Source organism: Gadus morhua, chromosome 1, assembly GCF_902167405.1.
Source record: "Gadus morhua chromosome 1, gadMor3.0, whole genome shotgun sequence".
In the NCBI taxonomy this organism is placed as follows: Eukaryota; Metazoa; Chordata; class Actinopteri; order Gadiformes; family Gadidae; genus Gadus; species Gadus morhua.
Genome location: NC_044048.1, coordinates 15,994,975 through 16,021,891, shown reverse-complemented (window position 1 = coordinate 16,021,891; position 26,917 = coordinate 15,994,975). Strand labels below are relative to the sequence as shown.

Genomic DNA, 26,917 nt, shown 5'->3' with positions numbered 1-26,917 from the left:
ATCCTCCCCACTCCTTATTCAGTCTCCTTCTCCCCATTATTTTTCTTTTTTTCTTCCTTCATTGACTAGCACTTGCTCCTTGCTCAACCTTGACTCAGCGATGCCACTTGCTGGTTGATTTGAGGGATAGCAGGTGCTCACGTGCGCATGCATTATAGCAAATGGCCGCTAGGTGGCAGCATTCAAAGAATACCTTTATAAAGACATGGTGGAGGGGATAATTCACCAATAAGATACTGCAGCAGTCTGAAAGCATTAGCCCTATGGACGGAATCAATGGTCTCGCTCTCTCTCTGTTTCTCTCTCTCTCTCCATCTCTCTCTCTCTTACTGTATCTTTATATATGTGTATGTATATATGTTTATATGCATATGTCCTCGCACTCTATACATTTCTTGGGGACCCCTGGAGGCTGTTATCAAGGAGGCCTATGTGTGATGTTGATGAGAGACAATTATGTTTAACACTCTCTCACTTGTAATCATCTTCTTTGCAGCACAGCTCGCTGCATCACTCATCGCCTCTCTCTCTCTCTGTTTTGTAGAGCAAACGGGACCATCTGCTAATGAGCGTGAAGTGGTACTACCGCCAATCAGAGGTCCCCGACTCTGTCTACCAGCACCTGGTGCAGGATCGGAACAACGAGAACGGTAAGGCCAGCTGGTTTACATGCCCGCTGGAAAAAAAACACACACACACACACACATGCAGAGGCACAGACATGCATCCCACGCACTATTAGGGGTTATGAAAGGTAGCTGTGAACTGTATTTCAAAAGGTAGACTACATTAATTGTCACAGGCTACAGAGTGCTTTGGCTTCCCAGAGTGCTTTGCTGTTCCGTATCTCAGGCAATGCTTCACTTCTGGGCAAACTGCTGCCAACAGTGCTAATAACCTGAAGCGGCACACAGGCTGGACATGTATCTCAACACGCTCACCATTCAAACATGCTCTGTTTAAAATAACTAAAACCTTGTAGATACTGAAAATCTAGAGAGAAAAGAGTCAAGTGTATGTAGAGGGGTTGTCTTATTTGTTATTTATATTTATTATACTATTTATTCTTGTTTTATCTAAGCACTGAAGGAGTGGAATTTTGTGGTGTTAATACTCTTTATTCAATGCAATGATAATAAAGCTTCTACTCTAATCTAAATGATGACCCTGTTCGAACCATCAATTTCATTGTCTGGTGTTGTCCTCGCTTAAACAACCTCAGTCCCACTTACACATTAGATATCTCGCTATTTGTAATTTTGTGTATTTATATTTTGATTAGAGATGGTCTGATGTCAGCAAGCTCAAATCTGGGTGAACGGGGCTTTAGTTTTTTTCTCGTTTCATATTTGTTTTGACGATTCTTGTTGCTTCAGGCAATGTTTTGTAAGCGCTTAGTTGGCAAGCGCATAATCGTCCAGCGTCCAAGTGTTTTAAAGTGTCTTCAGAAATGTATTTCAAGCCAACACCGTGGACAATGGCCACTGTTAAAATGCTGTTAAAAAATACATTCTCAAAGCTTCATCCACTTGCGCAAATGAGTGGTCTTTTGTAGAATTTCTCCGTAACCAAACAGGAAATAAGGTTTTATTTGCAAGGCTCTGCGATAACATAGGACTGCTGGATCTGAGATTAGGTCTTCACTGATAAAATACAATTCCTCCTGATAACTTCACATGTAGGTAGTTAGCCTTAGAAGTAAAACCAACATCCTAGCTTCCTTATCATATTCACCTTCACTTGGCTTTCAACAAACAGTGATACTGAGAGTAAACATACTATCCCACACACTCCGCTTGGATAAATAATGCATGCGGTGCAGGCTAGCCGAGCTTGTTCGGCAGCCGGCCTGTCCATTGAGCGCTAACTTGGATCTATTAGTATTGATGTCACGAGGCTAAAGCGCAGCGCTACAGACACGCCACCGGTCGGCTCGTTTGTCAAGTGAATTCCCTGGGTCAGACCGGGGGCTGGTGATGGGCTCTGACCCATGTGAGGTTCATTTCACTGCAGAATGGGGCCATTATATCCTTTCTTCATAGGACCAGACCTTATTGCTTTTATTGAATTATGTGGTTTAATATCGACCTCCAAGGAGGCACTTCGCTGCTTTGATCACGCACTCACATTGTGTGTTTGTGTGTGTGTCTCTGTGTGTACGTGTGTTTGGGAGTAGATGACCTCTCCTGTTAAGGTTTATCACTGGGCTCTGTTTTATTCTGTCACTCTAGACTCTGGTCGGGAGCTGGTCATCACCGATCCAGTTGTCAAGAGTCGAGAACTCTTTATCTCGGACTATGTGGACACGTACCACGCTGCTGCACTCAGGTAAACAACGACGCACAATAAACACAAACACAGGCGACTAAGTCTGCAAGCTTCATGTCCATAGCCTTGAGCCAAACAATAAAGCACTGAAGCAGCAAATGATGGGCTTTAGCCTCCCCTGTCGTCCTCCTCCTTCTCCTCCCAGAAAATATGATAGCAATCACACTGTAACCCTCTCGTTTCCAGTACCAGGAAAAAAAAGCAGCCATGATTGCCTCGGCCTGCAAACATATATTCTGCTTTTCCCTCTTTTCCTTTCTTCATTTCATCCGTTCCTTGGCTCGCATCAACCTACACCCCTCCCACAGGCACACTCACACACACTCTCTCACAACTCATCTTCTTTCGTAACCCACCTCCCCCTTCCCATTTCTGTCTTTTAAACAAAACCATGTGTGCTGCTCCACAGGCCGCGTGCTTCTTCACTGATCCCCTACCCCACCCCGCCCCACACACACTGGTTTCAGGGCAAATTAGCGGCAACTTCTCCAGCACAGAGCACCCTTTGATTTGACTCATTCTCAAGCCCCCCCCCCCCCCCCCCCGCCCGATGAAACGGGAGGTAATTCCAGCGGGATGCTGTCATGGAGCAGCTCAGCTCTCCCTCCCCCCCTTGCTCTAAACCTCCTGGTCCTCCCCAGCCACCCTTTCATCCTGGGGGGTGCAGGAAGAGCTGAAGCCTGGCTGTGGAGCCACAGACCGCCGTGTGATGCCCATTATTTTTGATATGCCCAGACACAACATGAGGCAAACAAAAGATATGCTGAGGTTCTGTCTCGAGTCCTAGTAGTCCTTTTAGTTTATTTTATTTTTATACAATTGCATTTTTAAGCTTGCACGAATTTCTAGAGCAGGGGTTCTTAAAAAATATCCTGATAGAGAAGATTACAACCCACTTTGGTTCCTGGGTCATCACAGCTCCATCAGGCAAAGTGAGGCTGACAGGTTCAGCTGGTGCAACCTCCCGCAGTAGCGTATCCCACAGGCGGATACCAGAATACCTGCTGCATGATTTGTCACCTCCAATGCACAGGCAGCCAACAGATAATCAGATTACTCAGGCTGCTGCTGCTTTGACTGTTGTATATATATTAGTGCTGTCAGTTAAACGCGTTATTAACGGCGTTAACGCAAACCAATTTTAACGGCGATAATTATTTTATCGCGCGATTAACGCAATTCTTGTATTGTTTTTTTTTTGGCTCAAAACAAAGAAGCAGTAGCCTGACTGCTATGTTCAAGGCAGTATGTTTGTATGTTCATCGTTTAATTGCATTAGGGGCTTTTTTTTTGTATCATCCTGTTTTGATCAGTATATGCCAATGTTGTTATCAATAAAAAAACATTTGCACAAGGCAAGCCGATGCACTTATCCATGTTGATAAGAGCATTAAAATGAGAAAAATTAATGGGACAAAGAAATCAAGGGATATTTAGCATAGAAAAAACATTTGCGATTAATCGTGAGTTAACTACGACATTAATGCGATTAATCGTGATTAAATATTTGAATCGCTTGACAGCACTAATATATATATATATGAATGTTTGTTACTTGTTGGACTTGTTTTGGTTTTGCAATACAATGGGTAGGTATCCATAGCATAATAATCATAATTCTGGTCTGTGCTGGTTTGTCTTCTAGGGGAAAATGCAACATTGCCCATTTCTCTGATATCTTTGCTGCACGGGAGTTCAAAGCCCGCATGGACTCCTTCTTCTACATCCTCGGATATAACCCAGAGACCAGGTGAGCTGCTGCCCCTTTTATTCCAAATGTTTGGAAGAATCGGTGTAGAGACGAGTCATCGTCTCCTTTTGGTTCTTCCTCTCACAAACAATAAGTACAACTAACTCCTGCTCTATCCTCCGTACCCTAGGCAGAGATTTTTTTTTGTTGGTATTTTCTGTTTAATTGGACAATCATATTGAATAAAACTAGCCATTTGCCATGGTCATCGTGGAGATTTCATCCCTTTTCTTATTTGCTTCATGCAAGTTTGCTGGCTGCAGTTCAGTGAGGGTCAGTTCATGGAGGTCTAAACTAAAGGAAATGTTTGAAGTCAGGGCTTCTGGAATTTGGAACAGTCTAGACTAGAGGAACTATGACAGTAGAGCATTTGGCTCCCCTTTCAATCGACTTTGAAGTCAGTTATCATTTTATCATATTGGTATCGGTTTTAACATGCCATTTACTCTTTTGCAATTTGTTTTACTCCATGATTTTATTTGTTTTGGTATTTATTTCACGCAAGCTTTAATCAAATTGATATTTGTAAGGTTGGATGTGCAGTCCTTTTTTAATGTGATATTAAAATATTATTAATGTCATTTATATTTCAATCAGGGACGGCACATTGTAGTTTGAAATGTGTGTGCATTTTCATTAGCTTGAGCAAAGTAAATGTGTGGAATTATAACGCATTGTATTATTTGTATATATTTAATCGAGAGAGCAAGAGATATTTAGTTGCATATATCAACATTGCAAGTGCACCACTGCTGTGCAAGCGGCGATGGTCCTTGTTTACATGAATCGCAGAGCGGCTCGCCCCTCCCACTCCTCCTCTCGTTTGGTATGCTGAGCGGTGTGTCTGCCGCCCTGCAATTTCAGCCTTGTTTATTATGGCGCAGACATATGAGGAGAGATGAATTCCGTATCCCGATTGTATGTGTGTCTGGCTGTCTGTGCGTGTAAGGTCGTAGCACATGCTCAGTTGTGTTAAAAAAAGAAAAGAAGCTAGGTGGCTACGCTGTGCGTGTATGCTGAGGTCACAGCACAAGCTCAGTGGATGCCTCTCCGGAGCGATTGCTTGGTTCTCCATTTTGAGCACCTAGAAATAGGTGGGAGAGGGAGTTTATAACAGCGCGTGTTTTGCATAAAGTGTCAACGTCCAACCTTAGAGCTTGATGTCAGTCATGGACGATTTGTTCAGTCCAAGGAGGTAGGTTCGCGATCCTATTCTCCTGCTCAGACATATTGGTACGCGAGTGTTCGCTCGACTCATTTGCGCTTCATTTCGCATATCTGAATAAATAAATGAACATAGTTTGGATACGTGTATCGATAAACCACACTGTTGCTCTAGAAGTATTTGTCAGAAAGAAAGAAAGCTGCGATATCCTCGTTATTTCATAGGCATTGAGCGCTGAGAAGTCTGTCACTCCAGTGTGTACCGCTAATGTTACTGCAAAGCCAGCCGTGCGTTATTTATCCATAAAAGCGCAGATGCATTTGAGTTCAAAATGCGTATCCATATAACTTATCGACATTTTAAACCGATATTCTTTTGAGGAGAATCTAACAAACGATCTCTCTCCAGTTTGCTGTAGCCTCGGTGCTCATGTTTACAATTGAGATTTCATGGCGTATGAAGAAAGAGCGTCTTTGTGCATCCTCAGACGAGAGCAAATGAATTATTCATATCTTTATTATCACGTCTATTTTAAAGAAGATTCGTATAACAGTCACGTGTGATTACCTCCTAGCTAAGAGTCGAGTCTGTGTGAGTAGTATGCGCTACAATTATGTTAGTGTGCCACAGACTCTACAATGATTGGATGAATTTGATGGAAGGGGCGGTTCTAGCCTTGATTGCGCAGAAGGAAGTTTAGCAGATACTTGCGCTTTTGTTCGGGTTAAATCATTTAGCATACCGGCACGTGTTATTTCTAAGAGTAAATAAATACCAACCTAATATTTAACTCTGATATGGGTCAAATATTAATAGTTTGTGTCCGAAAGTTGTAAACTCTGCTACATAATATAAGAGTATAGGCCTATATCTTGAATGGGTTCTACTACATTTTAATAGCAACTCCCTAAGATAAATACTATAAACAATATTTGCTGTACAGACCATTTCTAGTCTTCCACGGTAATGAGTTTTTGGTTTTAATATTTTTTTTCTCAAGGCATTTGAGCCCATTTTAACTTGACTACTTTAATCAACAAGGCTTGTTTTTTTAAACTGGTGTATTCTTCCCAGAAGTCTCTGTATCGCTACTTCTCTTGTGAACTGCTGTAGCGTTCGGTACGTTTTTCTCTCAGATGGTGTTCTGTGTGTCCTCATTTGTCATCCCTTCGAACTCCTGCCAAACACACCAGTGACTTGGCCCACACCATACCACAACCAACACATTTCAGAATACTTTCTACCATGCAGGGATAGAGTCGAACAGTTTATTCAGGCTTTAGTTGAATACACATAAGAAATACAAATTGTCTTGTTTTTTGCTGTTTCTTGTTAGTGAAGCTGGGGGATGCATAATGGTATGGTATTTTCTACTGTTTATATTGCTCAATTTGATAACTTTAGTCACACATTAACATCACAATTAATTTTATTAATATGTTTAGGGGTCCTACGGTCCGTCAGCCATATCACAAATACCACTCGGCAAATGTTGTACACATTTGCTTGCTTGGAGAACTTGTAAAATGAGTAAGAGGCGCAAAGGATGGACCAGATTACCCCATAGGTGGCACTATAATCAGCGCTTGATAGTCAACATTTTAAAGGGCTGCCATTTCCACGAGGAAATATGCATGAAACTTTGTAAACATTCTCCGTCCAGGATGAACAACTATCTCACTCCAACCCATGTGGTCAGACCACCAATTGACCATAACAACCACACATCCAAAGCCCTTGTTTATGAAAGCTTCAAACTTGGCCTACATGTACCAGGGGACTGGGGGACTGTGTGGTGAATGATGACGCATGTATCTGCTCATGTTCACCAAGCTTGCCGTATCTTGTAGGACTCCGTTATCGTTGGATGCAACAGTATATCATTTTGTGAAAATGCTAATGAATTTACAATTCTTTCTCAAAAAGTTTAATGTTTTGGTTATTGTCCAGTCATGCCTTTGGATGTTGGACTACCTTATTTGTACAGACATGTGACCAACAGGATAACGTTATTATTACGTGTGGCAGCTTTCCTAGAACCCCTTCCATGAGCAGCATTTACACTAAATCCAATTAGTATGTGTGTGTGTATGCAGTGACATGATCACATGATTTTGCCAGTGTAATGACTATCACAGCCCACTATGTATGAACAAACTGCGTCCGAGAAAGGAATATAGCCCAGCAGCAACAGACTTGTACATGCACAGAAGGTCCTAGACTCCTGCACCAAAACAAGCTATCCAGTCCACACTAGGTGATTCATTGTAAACCATTCTGGAGGTGTCTCAGCAGCAGAACTACTGCAGTAAATATAAATATTCCCTGGCAGACTGGGATCATTTTTTAGATGCTATCCGTGTCTTGTCTCCCTGCATCTGCTATTGAGTATCTACCGAGAGTAAGTAAAGGACTGTCTTCTCCCTAGTATGTCCAAGTGCAGGGTAGAAGGCTAATGTTTTGGGGAGGCATGTCAAATGTGTCCAGCAAAGCCTGTGTTTTTAAAGACCATAAAGTTACCGGAGGGACAGGGGCTCTAAGGTTTCAGCCAAGTCCCCCCCCTCGGCCAACTGCCATGATGGAGGGAGAGCTACTAGGGGTGCAAATCATGCTGACAGATTCTGGGCCGCCCTGTGCTCAGCTGTATGAAAGTCGGGCTGTTACCTAGGCAACAGGAGGGGAAAGGCTTTTCAAAAGGAACATCTTGTCATTTTCTTTAATCCATTGCAGCTGGAGAGTCAGAACACTATTATTAAATTGCAGTTGCCATGGCTACTAACATTTGCACCGGCAGTCGTATTTCAGAGGCTTTCTCCCTTCCTCCCTGCATAGCCCCAGCCAGCCCCCTCACCGCCAGTTAGGGGAATTCTTGTTTTATTGCTCCTAGCCTGAGCCATTGAAATGTACCCTGACCATTTTATCCCACATGCACGTTCTCCCTTTTGTTTCTTGATATTAAATTATAAAATGGAAGGGAGTGTGTGTTTTTCTCACAAACGTTGCTTCCTTTAAGACAAAGAAACCTTGATAAGATGCATCCTTTTCTATTCCTCATGGTCTCTGACGTCCAACTCAATTATAATGCTTTGTTATATTATGGTTTTGCTGGGTTAACAGACACACGCGATACAGTCACTTGGTGTTAAGTATCGTTCTTATATTTATTCACATGTTCTTTTTCAGGCGACTGAACAGCACTCAAGGGGAAATAAGAGTGGGCCCCAGTCATCAAGTAAGTCCCATTTTTACATTAGTCTCTGCAGCCTTCGTCTTGCAATTGCACTTACCACAATTGTCATCTCGCAACTGCACATGTGTTGCTCTTTTTTATAGGATTTGTATTCGTTTTTTTGATGACCTAGCTCCTTTGCCATTTAAAAGTGAGATCATGGAAAGCGATTAGGCAGTAATCAGGGATCAAGACTAACATTTGTGCCACTAACTTAGTGGTCACACACCTTTTTTAGCTGCTGTGTCGAAGTATTGGAATATCTTTTTTGTCTTTATCTTTTTTTAATTGCATAGGTGGTCTTTTTCTTTTTTTATAGGCAGAGCCTCGAAATATCTTTCCCTCACTCTTCGTGCTCCTCCACCAATAAAAATAAATGTTATGCACAGTATACAAAGCACTTTTTTTAGCTATGTTTCCTTATTGGAAATTACGTTTTTAGTTCAGTTTATTACATTCATTTGTATGGGACCATAAACAAGTCATGAATCTAGCAAAATGAGATTCATTGCAATTCGTAATACTAGCCTATTTCCAGCTGAAGTCCCTGCAGGTGTATAGTAGGTTTAGGTTTAGTTTTGTTTAAAAGTGCAAAAGTGCTGCATACAGCCGTTCTATAACTTCCAGCAATGCTCAAAACCTTCGTCGGCACCCATCACCCAAAGACCTAAAGTTGATTCTTCCGACGTGCGTTGTCCTACTGCACACGTCTACTGCTATACGTTGGGGTACTCTGTGGCTTGTCTAGTGTGTGACCCTCTTTAAAACCTAGAACCTCTGGCGTAACCGAGTCGTACTATGTACAAGAGTTGATCCAAAAGCCACTTAATTCCCTCACATGGCAGTTACTTGCGATACTGTAGTATCAAATTAAACTAAACAAATTAAAAGATTCAAAATTTAAATGGGAATTAGGAAGAAAGTCAACATATATCTGCGCTGCGAAAGCCCTGTTTTGAAATACTGCATGGTGATGCTTGAGGGCTGGCACTGAGAGAGTCCACGGAAGCCTTTTGGCCGATCAAAGAGGCTTGTTTGGGAACCTTTTTATGGAGTACATTCAGTGTCATCCGCTGCCAGTGCATTGTTGTCATGACCTGTCAAGACAGTTACCCATCAAGCAAAGTTATTTATCCGGTAAGTAAGGTAGACCTTATCATACTAATGTTGTTTTGATGTCATTTTCTATTATGTCAATGCCAACTAGCTACTGCTAGTTTCAGGAGGAAAATGCTAACATTGAATTGGTTAATGACTTGATAATGCTTAGCTACGGTTTTGGGAACTAGTGTGAATTGTATGGAGTTTGTTTTGCCTCGTTGTGGTTCAAATAAATTATGAAAATGCATTGTAAAGACCAAATTCATGCTCTAAAGAGATGGCTACAGCATAAAGTAATATATTATATTTTGTTTATTTTATGAGGATCGTGAGTTATACAAGAAGGCTGCAACACATGGGAACATGCACGCACTTTGGGATAGCAGAAGAACGGCTGCCGAAATTGTTCTCCACAGTGGTTGAACCTTGTTTGGATTTGAAAATCTCTGCTCAGACAGTATGATGGGTAAATGACCCTGCCCTTTTAACCACTGGAAGACTGCTGGGACATTCGGTGGTAGGGGGGGTCGCCATTTCTGCCGTCATCCTGGCTCCCAACTTGGCCAAGACCCATAACCAATAATTTCTCCTCAAAGCATAAATACACATACAGGAAATTTTGTCCATGAATTAACATTATTTGACACAGGTGTTTTGCACCATATTTACTTCAGCAGCTGTCCCAAAAAGGTTACCCGAGTCTCAAATGGTGATTCGTAGACTAGCATTTGTGCCCTTGCAATGAAGAATTTGAGAAAGTGTAGCATTGTGTTTGACGGAGCTCAGTGCAAGGCAGATGACAAGTGACTGAAAGCTGTTATTTTCTTGAGGCCTGCGTGCTATTTGCGGTGTGACACCATCTGTCCCTCTCCTTCCTTGGGTCTAATTAGGCCAAGCTCCCGGAGCTGCAGCCATTCCCCTCTCCCGGCGGCCAGGCTGTGACCGAAAATGAGGAGCTGGTCTGGATGCCGGGGGTCAACGACTGTGACCTCCTCATGTACCTCAGAGCCGCAAGGTAAAGCAGGAGAAAGTTCAGTGGATCATTAAAGTAAACTCCAGCTGAAGAAATGTTCTTCTCTATACATTTAAAGCAATATTTCAGATTTGGTTGAATTATTGTTTGTCTTATAATGCAAATCCAAATATCGATACAATACAATACAATGACAATGAAAAACATGGTAAAGACCATATTCACAAGATACATTAATTGTAAAATTTGAAGTGGTTTCATTGAAATGATTACTGGTTACATATCATCTTGGTTAATATGCATATTGTAGTGCTTCTAGATGTTGATATGGAGGGTTCCCCTGTGTCTACAGGAGCATGGCTGCTTTCGCAGGAATGTGCGACGGAGGCTCAACAGAAGACGGGTGTCTGGCAGCGTCTCGAGATGACACTACACTTAATGCACTTAACACTGTGAGTTTCAACACGGAAGAATCAACACCAACCATGTCCTTTCTGCAGCATTAGTTGGGGTTTAGATCTGACTCTTTTGAGGATTCTATGGGTGATAAGAGTATCCAAGTTTTTTTTTAGTCCAACCAGCTGCTTGATCAGCTGATTTCAGTTGTTACATGCTCCCTCTATAGTCAGTGGTGTACTATTGTAAAACCAAATTTCTCCTATAATAATTGTCAGATGAACTGGTGGTTCCCTCCAAGAGTCGCTCCTCATTCCACTGTTGTGTAACAAACCTATCCTACAGTCCAGTCCACCTGACCCCGCCTGAATGCATTATGTGCGCAAGCAACATTGGAAATGGATGCAAAGGAATCAAGTGTGCGAACGAGATTGGAATCATCATAAACAGGGCATTTATATTCCAACTCTATGAAATAGAGAATTAACATAACGGAGCAGGTCTTGGTATTGCGACCTTCCCTATCCTCATTTGCAATTCCGATTGAACGCTGCTTGTTGACGTGCCGGTGGCTGCTGCTCCGCATGTTTTCCTCGATGGGATGGGACACGCATGCCTTATAGACGCACGCAGGATGCCTTTGTCTCTCCCTGCTGTTTATGACCGCTTCGCCTCTCAGATCTTTACGTGCGGTCTCCGCTCCTGACGGAGACTTTCAGTGAAAGACCGCTTTTCTTTAATCCTTCAATTGAGAAGAAATTGCGTTAACATTCACAGGGGGATCCTCAAGCTGTTAGTAGCAGTAGTTCAAAAAGGATTTCCTTCCTTTTAGAAAAAACAGAGTAGATAAAGAAAAATGACCAGACGCTTTATTAAATTCATGTTGATATTGCGGACACTGTGGTTTTGAGAATGCTGACATGGTGAGATGGATATTCCAGTCGTTATTTGATGTTATGAACTACTATCTATTGCATTACATGGACTGTTTGAAATACGAGGCACTGTTGATGGGGCCCTTATTAGGTGAGTGCTGCTAGGCAGCGCTCTGCCATTGTTATTCCTAGACTTTATTAGGTGAGTGCTCCTCAGCCAGCACTCAACTCTTGTTGTTCTCTGGGTTTATTATTATTTTTCTTTATTATTCTCTCCCAACTTTGGCCCCTTTCTCCTCCAATGATTCTTCACCAAGAGACTCCATCCCAATTTTAAAATGTTCCCCTTGGCTTGGAATCGAGCGCTATCGTTCATATTTTTTTATGTATACTTTTTAAAATATTGAACTTTAAAAAAATATTTTACAATGAAAGTCAATGAGCAGTATATCTTTTCGCTTCATCTCATTGACTTACCTCATTGTCAACCTCGCTTTTAGAATGGCTCTTAATGGCCACTCTCCCCTTTATTTGCTTTTCGTTTAGACCACCAATTTAGGTAGGCTATGTTTCTAGTATGTATATGCCAAGAATAAGCCAAATCCTTCTGTGACCTAAACCAGACGAACTAGGTACAAATATCATCAATAATACTTTTCTTTACTTTACTTAGTTACTAGCACAAATAAGATCTTACCTTTTGTTATTATCATACTGAAACCTCTACCTATCAAACCAATACGACTATGTATCATACTATTGTACCTCATCATTATCTTTCTACTCTGGTACTTTCACCTGAGCTCAGCTATTCATCATGCCTATACATCTTCAACAATTAACCTTTTATTCAGCTCATTTTACACGACAGAACCTTTTCTAACTGACATTCGCTCTCCTTCTCCTCAGCTCCACGAGAGCAGCTACGATGCCGGCAAGGCTCTTCAGCGGTTGGTCAAGAAGCCCGTACCCAAACTCATAGAGAAGTGCTGGTCCGAGGACGAAGTGGTAAGGCACTGTTCAAAAATGTATACGTTTTTGTGAAATATAGTTCATGTCTCTTTGTTTTTAATGAACATCATTCACACGTTCCATCATTAGAGGTCTCTCCATATGGCTCTGGCATCAGGCATGTATCTACGGCTCTACTTGGGTTGTGCGCTGTCCGTCTGCCATGGCTCCTGTGAGCAGGCAGGCTTGTGTCTTTAGAGGGTGCTGTTGTTAGCCAGTTAGAGGCAGCACTGCTGCTGGACGGGGATCACAGGACGTCACTCGCTGCCCAGACGCCGCGCCGAGGCTGAGCAGCAGCTGCATCCTGTTTATCGCCCTCTGAATAAATCCTCACCGTGAAACGACAGCAACGTGGGATAGGGTTGGCGGTCGTGGGTGGGGGGAGGGTTAGGGGAAGATTGAGAGCCGCTCACGTTGAGCTCAATTTGAATTTAGATTTGAATTTTGCTGCAGCAGCGGTGTGGAAAGGATGGCAGCCAGAAAATGGCTGCTGCCCTTTCTCATCTAACAACACACAGAGATCAGTAGCAGGAGGGGGTTGAGGGAGCACTGAAGATAACCATGTCAAAACAGTAAAGATGAAAGGCTTTGTCCTTGCTGCTACATGACATGTACTATGCACTGTTTGAATAGTAGCAACGCTACTGGAAAGCTTAGACGTCTCACACCCAAGCAAACCTACATTTGTGTTTTGGGTCGAATTTTTGATAATAGGAAATCTCAAGGGCTTTTCTCCGTCCATGACACCAGTAATGTGGACGCTGTACCCAGTTCATGGTAATCCAGATACTTTACTGGTCTGTTACTATGGAGTCTAACAGGTAGGCTTTCCATCCACTCAGATCAAATTACAACCAATGGGGTTATTTATCCTGTAATTGAACACATGGACACATTAGAATAAGGACGGCAACCGTAGCAGGGCCATAGAATAATGCAATTATTTAAGTCGTCCTTCCTTCAGTTAACAGCATTGAGGTATTTTTATTCATGCAAGCTTGGGGCTGGCTAATGTGGGCTGGAAAATAAGGTTTTTTCTTTTGTGAAGTGTTTTTAGAATGAGTTATGCATGTCTTGCACTACTTGTTCAAATGGTAAAATTTCTTATTTGCATATTTCCTTAGGCATGGTGGGGCAAAAGTACATAAAATAAGAAATATGCTTTTAACCATATCAGTGTAGTTTACTGAAGGATTTTAAGGAATCAGTTTCACTGTATTATAATTGCGTAGCTGTAATCTGCTGAATTGCAATCCATAACAGAATGAATTTTGCAGCTGAATTTAAACAGCTATGCAATCCAGACAGTCAATGAGCTGTGTCTGTAGCGCTGTCCTTCATTGGGCCGGGCTCAAGCCAGCCAGGCGTCCCTCACTCGTCTGATTACCGTTTGTGCCTTTCCAGCCGCGCAGCCTTGAGGGACAGGTGTAAACGCTGGCCTCGGCCTTGACACTGCCCCACCTGCTCCTCATTTATTCATCATCTCTGCGTGGCCTCTCCTCTTCCTCCTCATGCCCGCGACCAGTCCCCTCCAGGAACAGGGTCATTATCCCTTCCTCTCCCCTTTCTCTATACATCCGGAGATGTGAATAAAGGTGACAGTGGCAGCCACTAAAATGACAGATTCAGCCTGTCTGCAAGGTCTCTTCTACCCATCCACCCTCCAGCCCCTTTGACACCCCATGCATGCGCCTGTCCCCCCACCCTCGGCTCTTCGTGTCTGCAGCTGTGGCCATATACCACATACGACGGCCCTGTGTCTGGACTCTCAGACAGTCTGTAAAGTATAGTCTCTCTCAGGCTCTCTCCCTGTCTTTCTCTGTCTCCTTTTCCACAATGGTATTTTTGAAATGAACACCAGCACCAACAATGACTCTTAAATCATCATTATTAAAGGAGTTGAAGAAGGTGACGACGCTACCAGCTCTTAACACTTTTATCGCCATGCCAATGTAAACATAAAGTAATGCTTACATGGTGACAGCTCAGCGATCTATTAATGCTGTAATACTTCCACAGCTTCCATACAGGCCAGTACATTTCTAGCAATGTATCATGTTTCCCTTTTTTTATTAAACCCTACAAACATCCCAATTCTTACCCAGCTACTTGCTTAATAAAATCTAACTACAGCCGAATAATGGTAGAATTATAGCCCCAACATAATGGATTTAAAATGAATGACTGAATGAACTTGATGTGAACAAAGAAAAGATTATTTCTGACTTTGTCATGGATAGTGTTGATGCTTTTTAATGACTTGGCAATCTTTAATTATTAGCATTATTTTGCAATATATTTAATCTAATGGTGCAGTAAGTAGATAGTTTTTTCACCCACAGTTAAATGCCTTAATTAAGGCTTAATCTTTTCAGTAAGGCATTTGTTTACACTGATGCACCCGCAGGCTTATATTTTTTGCTTTTTTCATAGTCCTTAGACCCCTGAATATGTCTTGCATATCTATTCAATGTGTAGGTGTACTCAATATAGAACAAGCCCTGTTTGAAAATATAATTATAATATATATAATAATAATCAAAGAAAATGCATGTACTCTATGCAACGCCATTTTAATGAGTGGCATGACATTTATCAGCAAATACATTTGCCTTCAGATTCTTCAGTGAGTTCATAATTTGAAAATCCTCCTCAAACTTGAAGTAGTTCATTCATCTAGTGGTGTATGTAAGGCTCTGGCCAACAGGGGGTGCTGTCTAGGCAGTTGGCCTTCCCAGCAGCTCCTTGTCCCTGTGAGAGAGAGAGGGAGCGGTGTGGAGAGGGGGGTGGTAGATCTATCACTGACGGGGGACACAGGGTCAGGCGGGTGGGGGGTTCTAGTCCTTAGCCCAGTGCGCTGTGCCTTGGCTTATCCCCGGCAGGGTCCTCAGCTGACGGATGGCTCGTGCGGGGGCCTGACAGCCCCGCGGCTGTGCCCGGCGTGGGGGGGGGGGGGGGTGAGCTGCAGGCCCTCAAGTGGTGAAAAACAAGCCTACATACCGGAGATGAGCGCCCGGCCGAATGCGCCCTGAGACGGATAGTTCAACCCTTGCCTCATGCTCCATGTCCTCCTGTCTTCATCCTGTGTAGTCTTCTTAATGTCTGCCTCGATGATTACCTCAAACCCCCCCCCCCGACTGGGAAGACACGGCCCCGCTGTCGGGTTCAAACCGGAGCACGGTGCTGACAGCATATTTTATTACCGTTATGCTGCCCCGCCTGCAATGCTCTTTACAGTTGTTTAGAAACCAAATAGCGAGGCAGGATGGGTGTTGGCTGGAATTTCCTGTCACCTTTTGTGTACACAGGAAATATAGGATGTTTCTCGCCTGCCAATACTTCTAGCCAGCATCTAGCATCTAGCCATGAATACACTGTACTTTTTTTAACAAAACAAAATAACAATCTCCAGCACGTCATCCACTGGAAAGAGATATAGACGGTGGCCGTGAGGGGATACAAAGAAGTTTGGAATATCTAAACTAGGACGGTCATGCCATGTGAACACGGGGACGTTTCATATCTGGCACTTGTGATTTTCCCCCAGTGCACCGTAGCCAATCTCATTACGAACTGATATTTCATAGCATACAAACAGGGCTTTTTTCCCATTGGTTTTGGATAGCTGGCTGATTGTCCACAGTTCCTCTGGGTTTATACACAGCATGCCCGGAAAGGTCAGCTTTAAACAACGAGTCAAGTACAATGACTCTGTATTGACTCAGAGTGGCTTTGTGTGCCTTTTGGACACGCCGTACATAGAGAGTCTGAACATTTCACTTGCGTCAGTGTTTTCCACCGGATGACATTTAATCTGAATTGCGTTCCCCTCCCTGTGCCTTTGCCTCTTATCATTACGATGCCATCTCTGTGCATATCCCGTGTGATCCTAACCAGTTCTACAACTTTTAATAATCCGCTCCGAGGCAGGAACTGCGCACGCACCACAATGACCTTTTGAGCCATATGCTCTCTTTCTACTCCGTCCTTTATGTTTTTCCTCCCTGGCGCCACAATAGTGCTCTGTTAGACACAAAGGGAGAGAAGGGAGGGAGAAGAAGGGTAGCCAGCTCTCTGGAACGATCTCTCACTGAGAGAAGCCTGTTGTTTTTCTTGTTCACTGGCTGGCCATTTGGTAGTGCTGCCTTGCTGCCTTTTTCTCTTGCGCTTGCGTGCGCTCTCGCTGGCTCACTCTATCTCACTCTATCTGGCTCACTCGCCTTCTCTCTGGCGCGCTTAGCCTCCCCCTCTCCCCTCCTCCTTCTTCTGTGTGTTGCCTAGCAACGGAGGGCTGGAGTAACCGGAGCCGGGGCAGAGCGATTCATGGAGCAGATTGGCGGATGATTTATTAGCAGGGCTGGGGAGTAGTGAGCCCAGGCAGCTGAAATGGAGCCTCAAAATGGAGCCGACGTGCAGAGAGGGAAGGGTGAGGACCGGGGGGGGAGGAGCCCACCGTCTAGGGAGAGGAGGGTGGGGAGGGGAGCACAGCCCTCACACCCCACGGCAACCACAGACAGATAAGCAGTGTAAACGGTACTGTAGGGAAATGTTATTAAATGGAGATAATCAGAGGAATGACGTCGGTTGGCTGTGATAGAGTTCTGTGTCACGGCGGGTCTTTATCCAGACACCAGGTAACTGAAACGCCAACCCCCGGTCCGGGATACAATATGACACCCCAGAGCATATTAAAGACCCCTCCCATACCTTGACGCAAACTATGAAGACGAATATTAGAGGGAACCATTCATGGTAGGTTGACGTGGGTTTGTGGTCACCGACTCCGTAGCCCACCCTGTTGTTGTATCCTAATCTCTCCATCTCTCGCGTCTGGTTCATCTCCACTGACTGACAATCATGTGGTTGTCTGCCCTTTAAGCCCTCGAGTGTGGTTAAGGAACCCAAACTGCAGCGCTGGTACTGGAGATGGCTCCATCTACTGGCTAATCAACCGCTACACCTTGGCTCTGTTAATGCAAATGAACCCCCCTCACGGCCGCCGCTGAGCTAGGCACACCTGGCGAAGACGTGTGCCTCTGCTTGTTTGTTGTTGGGGCACAAATGTTTTCCTGTTGAAGCGTGTCATTTTTTTCTGAGCTTGTGCATCCTTGTTTGCTGTGTATTTTTCAGCAGTAGTTTCTGTTGATTTAGACATCTGGTTGTGTCTGTGTTGCTGTAGCAGACGAGTCATGTGTTAACTCAGTAATATTGCCCTTTCAGTCCCCTACCAAAGCTCACTATGTAAACAATCTGGGGTTACATAATATACTGTAAATGGGCTGGAAAGATTACTTTGCAAGCTCCATGTCTGGTTTTCCCACCAGCTTGTCTTTTCCCGACATGTCCAAAGCCCTTTTTTTTCTGCACACACACACACACATTGCATCTGCCCGCCTGCCCTCTCCCACTCCCGCTAGTAAGGCTTGTGCCTCCGAGTGCGTTCCAAGTACTGCTGGTCTTCTAAAAGGGAAAGGGTCATCTTTGCTTTAATAGTGAGAGAGAAAGAAAGGGCTCCAGCTTGTCTCTGCAGGCGTGTGTGTGGGGGGTGGACACGCTAAGCCTGCCCTCGTGTGACAGCCTGCACAGCGTCCTGAAACGGAGAGCTGTGTGTGTGAATCCAGGATGGAGCGCAGAACTCCACCCCGGGTTTTCCAGGCCACTGTGAACCAGAGGCTCTCTAGCAGAAAGATCACATGTAAAGCCTTCCCCTTTGTAGTGGAGGAGCAGAGAGTGACAAGCTATTTCTTGCTTGTAAAAAAAAAAGAAGCGATGTACCGACAGAAGCATTGTGGATTTGCTCCCTAATTTTTCCTTTTACCTGTGGCTGGATGAGGAGATTTGTACCCCGTCTCCCTGAGGACTTTTCCCCGCTTTACGCCGGAGTTACTTGCTTGTTACTTGGAAACGGTTGGCTGAGAGCACGGAGGATCGGGGCTCGCCTCTGGAACAAGAAAGTAAATCTGTTGGTTGTCTGCTTCGCTGGTTATGAATGTTTTCAGCCTCGGCTTTTTATGGCTCGCGCTCTCTGTGGCTCTCTTAAAGGAGAAGAAATGCATTTAGGTGGGGATTACCTTCTCTTTTCTCTAACGCTTTATTCCTGTTTGCTGCTGTGGTTTGCTGTGTTTGTTTTGGATTTGACCGTATGGTCACAGTTAAGTTTTACATGTCAGAATTAGGCAGGACATGTAATGTGGCAGCGATTCCTGTAACTGCGCTGCTCCCTGTGTCCTTTACATATTCTGCCTTTTTGAAGGGATTTGGACATTTTTGTTTATTATGTGTTTGTGCCAGTTAGACATGGTCAGATTTCAGATATATTTATTTGTTCATAAATAAGCAGTAATATTTTATATGACAAACAAGCCTGTGTTAAGGGCATTGGCATTGCTTTTTGTAGACTCAAGTTTACATTGTGACTTTGAACTTCGGAGTTCTATGATCAGCAGTGCCATCCACTGTTCTGTGGGAAACATTATAATAATTTATAAATCTTCCTTGTGCACATTAACACGGCAACATCGTCTTAGCTTCTCTCTTACTATGACTTGTCCTTTCCTTGTTTGTTTTGTACCCAGACAAATCTGTGTTTAATCCGGACTTTAAACTGAGGCTAGTGTCGTTCACATGTCACATTAAGGTCTGACCTAACAAACCCTAACTGATGTTGTTGTTGTCGTTCTCTTTGTGTCTCTCTTCTATGTTCATCTCCAGAAACGCTTCATTAAAGGCTTGAGACAGTTTGGCAAGAACTTCTTCAGGATCAGGAAAGAGCTTCTTCCCAACAAAGAAACGGTAAGTTCATGTTCATTCCTTCTTGGTTAGAACGGGTGTTTGAAAGTGAAAGAGAGACGTGTGTACCTTTTTATAATGTTAGTTTTTATATTCAGACATGGCACATGGAACGAGCCACATTTGTCTCAGGATACGCAGAACCGCTCCAACAGTAAACATTTATTTTTAATGTGGCGTTTAGTGTGCAGCTGTTTCCTAACCTGAGGCCTTATTGATAAGCACTTAGATCAGCCTGCCATCCTAAGCCCCCTGCTTTGCAATACCGTCCTATATCTCTCTCTCTCTGTGTCTGTGTGCGTGTGTCTCTCTTGCTCTCTCAGCACGCTGCTATGAAACATTTAGTTGTACCCAAGCTGAGTACCAGGCCGTGGCCATGTTTGCAGCCATTTAAAGTATACATCTGAACACATTGAGGGTTTATAAGCACCTATAGTTGGCAGGCAGGTGATGAGAGGTGTAAACGTGACGTGAATCATTATCCACAGCACAGTGCATTGTGTTTATTATATACTGTTCTTTCACTGTCATTGCATCGGAAGTTTACTTTTGAACTACGCAGAATAGTATGAAAGTTGTTATTCCAAGTTCAGTGAGATTAATCAATTATTATATCTACCTGCCTTAATAAGCTTGTTACACTGTTTATATAATGAGGTCAACAGTTCTTTAATTTCCGTCACAGAATACCCGACCACCAACAGGACCGATGTCTCATTTGACATCCGGTTGAGTGCATGAAACACTTCTCCATCCTGATCAGCATGGATGAATGTGAATCGTAACCAATCAAATGAGTCGCTCACTGCATTTCACTTTGAAGTGACATGTCTGTAGTTTTAAGCCTTGCCATTTGCTGATAGGCATGAAATGTAGGTAGACAGGCTGAATTAATATCTGTTGCACCCAGCGGCTGAGATTGTTTTGTTTATATTCCTTGGCAGAGAGATGTGCCTCTGTCAGAGCTCCACCCCTTATACATACGTGTGTGTGTGAGCATTTTAACATTATATTAATCGTTAAACCAACCTGTGCCCTATTAACGTAGCAGAAAGGGAATCATTCCGAACAATGATTAACCCAGAACCTAGCAGTTTACCCTGCAACCATCCGGCAACCTTGAAGCTGAAAACAAAGAATGTCTGCCATACATGGCTTGGGTTGTTTTCTTTCCTCGTTTTTTGTGGGGACCAGGCTACATGTATTTTTCTGTTCAGTAATTCTATTAAAGTTGACATTTAGGGTTAAGGGTAAAGCACATTTTAGTTAAGTGACATGCAAAGCAGCTAAGACATTTCCCACGGCAGGGAAAAATTTAATCATATATAGCGGAACACAATACAGTGATACACACCATGCTTTTTGTAGTATGCTGGCTATTTCTAGAAGTGGCAGATGATTGCCACAGTCTTGAAAGGGAAATCAAAGGGGATTGTCACACCCGTCACTATTTCATCCCCTAGTTGGTTTGGAGCCGAGGAAATGTCAAAGATGTCCCTCTCAAACCTCTATCTGTACATGCAGGCATAGGTCTTGATTTCTCCCTACCACTTCAGTCTTTGCATCATTAGTTGTGTTTGTATGTGTATCAGTGCGTTAGAAACGTCTTATCTTTTTCTTCCCAAAAATCTATTTGTACCTCTTTAATGTAGGATTACGATCCCTGAATATTAATTTCCTGATAAAAATCATCTGCACTTATTTGTGCCGGGTTAAAAAATATGGCGTGCGTCTGTGATTGGCTTTTGAGGACGTAATATAGCCTGTGTGTATGTTCATGGGCGCGCGCGGTAGAAGATGTAATACAATCACAGGACTCGGCACAGACACCCCCAGCGTCGAGCTGGGACAGATTAATCCTCGCGCCTCCCTCTCTTTGGCTTTCAAATGGAAAGATAAACTGCCCATTAAACATAGGCAAAGACGAGTGGATGACTGGGAGAGAGTAAGGTAGCGTAGTTTGAGCCGGCTAAATGTAGCCGCTGGAAAGCAGTGTTGCAGGGTTGTTACCGAGGCCAAAAATAAACGGCTTGCAGAAGCCTGCTATGGAACCTGCGCTTGTGATTAGAAAGGCTGATCTGTGAACTTGCCTGTCAATTCAGCCCCCTCAGGAAAGCTGCTGAACATGGAAGAACCACAATCTCACAAGATTGTTGGATGTCCGGGAAATGGAGAGAGGGCAAATTGAGGGACGGGGGATTTCTCCCATCGTGCAATGCCAAGCCATGCGAGGAGATGTGCTCTGTATGAGTGCGGGTGTTCCTGTAGCATGACCTGCCCAGGGCCGTGCACTCGATCACCCAGCGTCCTCAGCCAGAGCCCAGGCCGGGATGCGCTCTGGTCATGATTAGCTGGAGGGTTAGGCTTCAGAATGGTCAGTCCTCTACTGCACCCCCCCCCCCCCCCCCCCCCGCAATACAGCAACTAATAGCTGTGCTGGCCCTGAAGCGTCAGGGGCACTGCAACAGCCAGTGCCAGGGCCAGCCAGTACGCTGTGTAAACACACCAGGCCTGACTAGCGCTCAGGAATGCTTTATATAAAGTCACATAAAAGCCCGGAGGGGGAAGTGGGTGTGTCGCCTGGATGTCTGCAGCGATCCCGCACCGCCACCATTTTCCTTCCACTCAGGAGAGAATGTCACAGAAGTTGAGCCGGCCACTACCATCGTTCCCAATGGTTCACTGCGCTGAAGCGGCTGATCAAGGATCAGGTCTTAGTCTTGGTCCCGATATTTTCCACTGGACAAATAGTTTGGTTTGGCTTAATAGAGGCTCAAAGGAGCAGCGCTGCATATGCTCTGGTTGCAATGGTGCAGAGTTTAAGTGGTCACAAGTTAAAGTGGATGAGTTATGGGACAGTTTCCACTTTAATTTTATGAGAGGAACAGTTCGATTTTTAATTTCCCTCAGATACATAGCAATAAAGTTTCATCTTACTAATGATAATTAATGATAATTTTATTGAATCCTTTGATAGATGTGTGTACCCTTTTATCATTGCAGCAGTTAAAAAACATAACAAAAATATGCAGCACAAAGGATATTAAGGGGGTGAATAAATATTATTTGTTGAGCTGGTTCAATTGTATTGTCAAATAACTATTAAAACTACATTTATATTCTCTCAAGAGAAATAAAACATTTAATTAGATTTAATTATTTATATTTTTTATTCAGCATTGTTTCGAACTGTTAGAAAAATATAATGCACACCAAATATCATTGCAGTCTTTTTATCACCCAATAGCCGTTCTTTGTGTAGAATCACAAACACGACGCCACAGTGTGTGAACATGTACCGCGGTACCACTGTCAATTTAAAAACACATAAACCAGGAGGAGATCTCCTGAGATGCTGTCAGAGGAGCATCCAGACGAAGGGGACATGTGACCCTCCCTCCCTCCCTGCCTGTAGGCACTGTCCTTCACAGGCAATGTGGTGAGCACCATGCGAGCGCTGTTTACAACACAGCCTCACAGCAGATGTTTGCCTCTGCACAATCTGTACACATGTCAAGCCCGATTCATTGCCACGTCCTTCGACCAGCGGCACGGGGGCCCGGGGTTGAGCCTGATTATGAGTACTTTGGGCCCGACGCTGATTAAACCAGACCCACGTACTGCCAGGCCTGCTCTGCAACAGCTGCAGCCAGATTGAGGGAATAGCGTCCGTGTGCTTAGTAAACGATGTAGCGTGTTCAAATGAACGCTCATCAGGGATAAATGATCCTCCGGCAGGCTACTGGCGATTTAGCCTCCCTGTGAGTGTAGTCAAACCTTGTTGAGCCTAATAGATGGAGTGGCTGGAGGAAGGGCGCTTCCGCTGTAATTGAGTTCTTTGGTCAGCTCCGTGTTGTGATCTTTAGGGTGGGACCAGCTTATCAGCAGAACGACCCCCCACCTCCCCCTTTCTGCAAAAAGCTCTGTTGTTATCCAATCGGCTTTCATTGGCAAAAGCGCTTACAGCAGGAAAAACATGAGTGCTGATTCTTCAGCGTGTGCATCCCTGACCTGTGAAAGCAGAGCTTATTCAGTCATTCTCCGGCAGAAAGGCTCCACGCAGCAGGGAAAGGCTGTCTATTTAACTGCCTTTCACACACATGCACACGCACACTAGTGGCCCAGCCAAGAGCCTTTCAGTGTTCATTTTCACCCGCCTGTCTGCTTGGAGGCATTACTGAGCAGAAGGTCTACTTTTTATTGAGCTGCGTAAGGCCTTTACTTATAAGGTTAACATGGTCTTGTGCTGTCACTGGTAAAAAGAAAGGCTGGTTTTAATTGAGCCGTGGAGCTCTTTTATATATGTATATTGTACTTCACAATAAAAGTATAATCTTTTTTTTACCGGCATTCAGGCAATTAAAGTATCGCAATTCATTGTATATTCAAAACAAATGATAATGCTCCCACAACTGTACGGTAGCATTGAGAGCGTTTCTTTCTTGAACAGCATTTATTATTATGAAATGCTAGTTAGTTAATTTTAAAAAGATAATGCAGTTTAGCACCAGACAACTAGTTGTATAATATTCAGTAGTGATTCAAATCTTTTTGCAGAACTTAAATCTGGATTGAGGGACAGATTTCGTTTTTCCAGATGTGGCATGAAGGAATAATATTCCCCTCCTAATAACATTAAGCCAAACCTCGTCCTTTCCAAAATGCATTGGAATGATGCAAAAGTACCACTTACTGGAGAAATACACTGTATTAACCATTCGACTTAGTGAGCAGTGGAAAGCACATGCGTAGAGGTGATGTGTCACCATTAAGCCTCGGTTTAATTCAACCCCAAAGATAAACATTCTCCTCTGCCTCGCTCTGAAGTGAGCCTCGCAAGTCTTTTATTCCTCCCACTCCTCCTCTTCCTCCTCCTTCCTTCGGCTGCACACTGTGGAGGGAGCAAGAGGGGAACAGACCGGCAGCCCTAATGGAAGTTTACACAACTCAGTATCAGCCAGCAGGAACAGACACACACATACACACACACAAGCAAACAGTGAGGGAACATATCTCCTGCTGTTTTCTCAACTCCCTAACTGACTCATTGGTCTAAAATGTAGGGGTGATTTTTTTTTTTTATTGGGTGATTTTTTTTTATGTTGATTGTCCATTGTTATCCTTCGCTGGTTCTCTCCCCAGCCCTCCCCTCCCTAATTCCCCTGTTCTCTCCTTCCTTTCCGGCTCCTGCCAGTAACGGCCTTAACCGTTTGGCTCTGTGTCAAAGTAGGGGCCTTTTGTGGCCGTGTCACAAATCTGCCAGGAAAAACAGAAACCATCTGCTGTGGCCTGCGCCCGAGAGGGGATGAGAGTGTAAATACATGAGTTTAGCCCTCGCCCTCATCCTCGCCTGCAGGCCACACGCTGTCCTCTGTAGGCTTTCAGGATGATGGCTCAAACATACCGGAAAGGAGTAGGGGTAGGCTGTAATTACCCTGCAGACGCTCAGGAGAGTAAATGCACACCATTATGTGTGCTTGTGTTTGAATCAGAAGTATTTTGAAGACATCTCGCTGGTACTTTGTAATGGTTCACTTTTAGGTCCAATTGTCTACTTCGAGAAGTGTAGAATATCTCTTTTTGAGCTGCGAAATCCCGTTTGGCAAGACACTTAATCCTGCTTCAAAGTTTATATTATTTTAAGCTGTCAGCTGTTAACTGTTTTAGAGGAATGATACATCATATCTGTCTAAACAGCAACAGCTTTCTCCACTGACCTTAAAGGGGACATATTCTACCACCAGGTGTGAGTGTGATTAGCCTTACAAGTCGTTTAGAAAATCTGCCACATATGACATCATTAGTGGGTGTGTCCACCTAGATCTGTGCTGGATAGATGAGCAACGTTTACTTCAGTCCACTTGGTTGGCTGGTAGACTGAGCTATCCAGCACAGATCTAGGTGGACACGCCCACTACTGATGTCATATGGGGCAGATTTTCGAAACGGCTTGTAAGGACGAATCACACTCACACCTTGGGGTATAATATGTCCCCTTTAACTCCAAGCATTGCGAGCTAAGTTTGCCACTAAAGGTGCTAGTAAGGTGTTTTTTTGCTAGTGAAAGTAAATGAGAGTATATAGTAGTATAGAATACAATTAATTGGCCGAATTTGCCAACGATGGTCAAACTAGTGGTAACATGGAGAAAGATACACAGCTGCAAGCAAAATGAAAATAGTTGGTAGAGTTCAAACATGTACATCACACACGCTACCATTTCAAGAAGCAATAACTGGAATGGAAGCCCTGAGTGTCGTGATATGAGGTAAGCCCATTCCTTGTCGGATAATCCACCACCCAGAGCGCTCCTGCAGATGGAAGCATTTGAAAAAGGCCTTATAATACCAAGCTTATGTTGTCACTATTTCGTGTTAGTGGGAGCAGACGCGCACTCTACAATGATTTAGTGGCTTGGTAGAAATGATGTTGCAGAGGCCAGGGCAAGTCTTCCATTTCATTTTACAGCCTGGTATTTATTTTGTTTATTATGTACTTCATACCAGTGCGGTTTATAAAAATGGTTGGGGAGAAATGCCAAAAACATGAAATGGCTGCACTATCTTTGAATTTTAAATGAATGCAAGGCCATATTTGTTTAGCCCAGCCAAGGCCATGATATTTAACGCTTTAAACTAGAAATGTAGCCTTGGGCGTATGCCTCTATTACAAAGATTTAGTGACATTTATGGATGGGGTGAGTCAGTGATTGGATTTTAGGCTTCAGAGAGATCCCACTTGACTGACAGGCAGATCAGTGGAGCTATATCAACTGTCAAGCTGTCTGTTAACATAAATAGCACAGGAATGACATTTTCATAGGCAACTAAGAAACCCATTGGGGTAATAGGCAGTTAAGGGAGTTAAATGCCTATTTTTCTTGATCATTGTATTCTTGTTATTTGTGAAAGGAAAAAACAAATCCACCGTATGCAAGCGGTTGTGCATTGTCTTTTTCCCTTTTTTTTTTACCTCCATGAGGTTCACACTGCGCCAGGCCTTTCACTGGGTCATGAAGTATCTGTTCTCTGGCTGAAGAGACTACCGGTATATACCCAGTTATTTTTTTTTATTTTTTTTATTTTTTACACTTTTTCACACCAGTTACCAGCTACCCCTCGGTTGCACCTGTTAGGTCCCATTCAAAAGGCCGGGCTAATGTTTTCATTTGTCCCTGCCCAATATAATGGCACTTGACACAGTGCAAGTGATGGAGGGGCAGGGTGACCTTCACCCCGCGTCTGTGGAGACCATGTGGTTGTCAGCCTGCAGCGGCCAGGCAGAGGGCCACTGCTGAGAA

The 26,917-nt window shown here is 43.7% G+C and overlaps 1 protein-coding gene across 1 annotated transcript in view; it reads left to right on the top strand.

The window, feature by feature from the left end:
* Window positions 1-26,917, top strand: part of rerea (arginine-glutamic acid dipeptide (RE) repeats a) — a 92,526-nt gene that overhangs the window by 53,809 nt on the left and 11,800 nt on the right. The window contains 8 exon segments of the mRNA XM_030370048.1: window positions 545-650; window positions 2,232-2,328; window positions 3,974-4,078; window positions 8,427-8,475; window positions 10,464-10,588; window positions 10,899-10,998; window positions 12,727-12,825; window positions 19,540-19,620. Of these exon segments, the coding sequence (XP_030225908.1) occupies window positions 545-650; window positions 2,232-2,328; window positions 3,974-4,078; window positions 8,427-8,475; window positions 10,464-10,588; window positions 10,899-10,998; window positions 12,727-12,825; window positions 19,540-19,620 (762 nt within the window).